Source organism: Gossypium arboreum, chromosome 1, assembly GCF_025698485.1.
Source record: "Gossypium arboreum isolate Shixiya-1 chromosome 1, ASM2569848v2, whole genome shotgun sequence".
NCBI classification, from domain to species: Eukaryota; Viridiplantae; Streptophyta; class Magnoliopsida; order Malvales; family Malvaceae; genus Gossypium; species Gossypium arboreum.
The window spans coordinates 66,765,382-66,767,518 of NC_069070.1; the positions used below are offsets into that span (position 1 = coordinate 66,765,382).

Sequence of the window (2,137 nt, forward strand, 5' to 3'; positions counted from 1 at the left end):
CAAGTTTTGTAGGATTAGTTATGGTGAGTTTTAAACCTTTGTTTAACTTTGTTCTTAAATGTAGTTTTGTTATTCAAATGTATTTTTACAGTTAAAATTCTTAACTAAAAAATATCATTATTATAATAATTACATATAATTATTCTGTCATATTCATGTACATTCATGAATTTTGCTTTGAAACTATTAACTTTTAGGTTCCAAAAAAAAAAAAATATATATATATATATATACCTTTTACATATTTTAACAATGATTACATGATAGAAGCACATAACACTTTGTAAATAAATTGAATCCACAAACTCTAAATATATATATATATATATATAATATTTTTTAAAAAATACATACTTTCCTTCAATGCATGAAAAAAGCTTCACATTTTCAACTTACAACTACATTGAAGAAGAAAATATTTGTTTAAAATAGTATATATCTTAATTAACATGGGCTGTTAATAACCTCAACTGTCAAATTTTACTTATAAAATCATATTAACCCATTGGACTACAGTTGAAGGTAAAAAGAAAAAAGAACCCTCCAAACAAAAGGTTGAGCTTATTAACCCCTCATTACTCTCACATGTCAGCATAAAATTGGGAAAGCAGGTGTGGGGAACCACCAGCACCAGGCTTGATAGAGAAGAGTCCATTCCAGATATCAGTAAAAGCCGAAAGAATAATCCCATGGTAATAAGACGAATTCAAGTGAAGGAAACAGTTGAGAAGCTCCTTTAATTCATCTTTGGAATATATCTGTTTCTCCAGTATCATTTGCAACATGGAGTACCTGAAATCCAAGTAAGGATCATCGGAATCTTTCTCCACCGCCAGGCTCTCTCCTCCTACACGCCCCAACCCTCGTACGGTGGTCGCAGGCGGCGAACACATGGCTTCCTTGTCTGTTTCGATGTCCATTTCCCAGTACTGATTAGTAGTGTGTGAAGAAAAAGAGGTAGGGGTTCCAAATTCAGACATGGAATTATAAGGGGTTGTTTTATTGGAGGAATTGGAAGAAGAGAGATTGTAAGGAGATTGGGGTTTGGGTTTTGGGTTGAAAACACTGGTAAGCTTCAATTTCTTACAGCTGCGGCAACCTAAGCTGATTGAAGCTGTGTTGAGGATGAGCTTTTTCTTGTTGGTTAATGACATTTTGGTTTTAAATTACAAGGAAATGATAAGTGTATAGAGAAACTGAGCTGAATGAGGATTGAAGAAGCTATGTCTGTATAAATATAAATCCTATAAATCAATCCTGCATGTGAGCGAGGGGTCCATGTGTTTTAATCTCACCAAACTACTCCTTTCATAAAATAATATGTCATAAATTGACTGGTCTTATAGGATTTTTGTTTGTTTTTTTTTTTTTTAAAAAAGGAAATAAGTGGATTTCAGTGAAATGATAGTTAAGGGTGTTGTTTGTTTTCCCAAGGAAGATTAATGGCATTGTAAATTTGTAATACTACGCCGTAGTAATATTTCTATTTGTAGAAACTGAAGATGACAGCAACATCCACTTTCATATTTAATTTTTCTTGTTTTCTTTAAAATTCTCTTTTAATATACCATTTGTGCTTGCAAAACCAAAGGATGATATTAATCAGTGTCAACTGCTATTAATTAAAATTGTAACCCAATAATTCAGTTTTAATCCTACCAAAAATATTTTTTTATTATTATAAAAATATCTAATCTAATTCCTAAAGAACCCACTAAATTTATATATTTTACAAACCAAATAATAGGTAATTATATACTTTTAAAAAACAAAGGTAATTATATTATTATTTTTATAAGATTAATTCACTGTTTGTCCCTAAAATATATCTATTTTCTCACTTTGATACTTCAATTTTTTTTCAATTTAATACTTAAAGTATGTTAAAGTTACGTTTTTTACCCTCTTTTAACATTTATTAAGAAAAGTAGCTTTGGCCAATGAAAAAATATCATTTGGTATGTTTTGACCAATGAAAAGTACCACTTAACGCTCTTTTATAAATTATCATTTTCTTTCATAAAATATGTATGTAAGACATAAAAATAAATTGTTAAAAATTTAGAAAAATATATAAATAATCTAGAAAATATATGTGAAATAATTATATATATACAAAATTAAGGAAAATATATAA

The 2,137-nt window shown here is 28.8% G+C and overlaps 1 protein-coding gene across 1 annotated transcript; it reads right to left on the reverse strand.

Annotated features, from left to right (window-relative positions):
• Positions 1–457: 457 nt before the first annotated feature.
• On the reverse strand, positions 458–1,275 carry LOC108452524 (transcription repressor OFP6-like). The gene has a single exon (XM_017750323.2). It carries the CDS (start codon positions 1,152–1,154, stop codon positions 582–584), a length of 573 nt encoding a protein of 190 aa, XP_017605812.1. The 5' UTR covers positions 1,155–1,275; the 3' UTR covers positions 458–581.
• Between the last annotated feature and the right edge of the window lie 862 nt (positions 1,276–2,137).

Excerpts from the sequence above, each read along its gene's own strand:
- LOC108452524 (XM_017750323.2), bottom strand. The coding sequence starts at position 1,154 with ATGTCATTAACCAACAAGAAAAAGCTCATCCTCAACACAGCTTCAATC.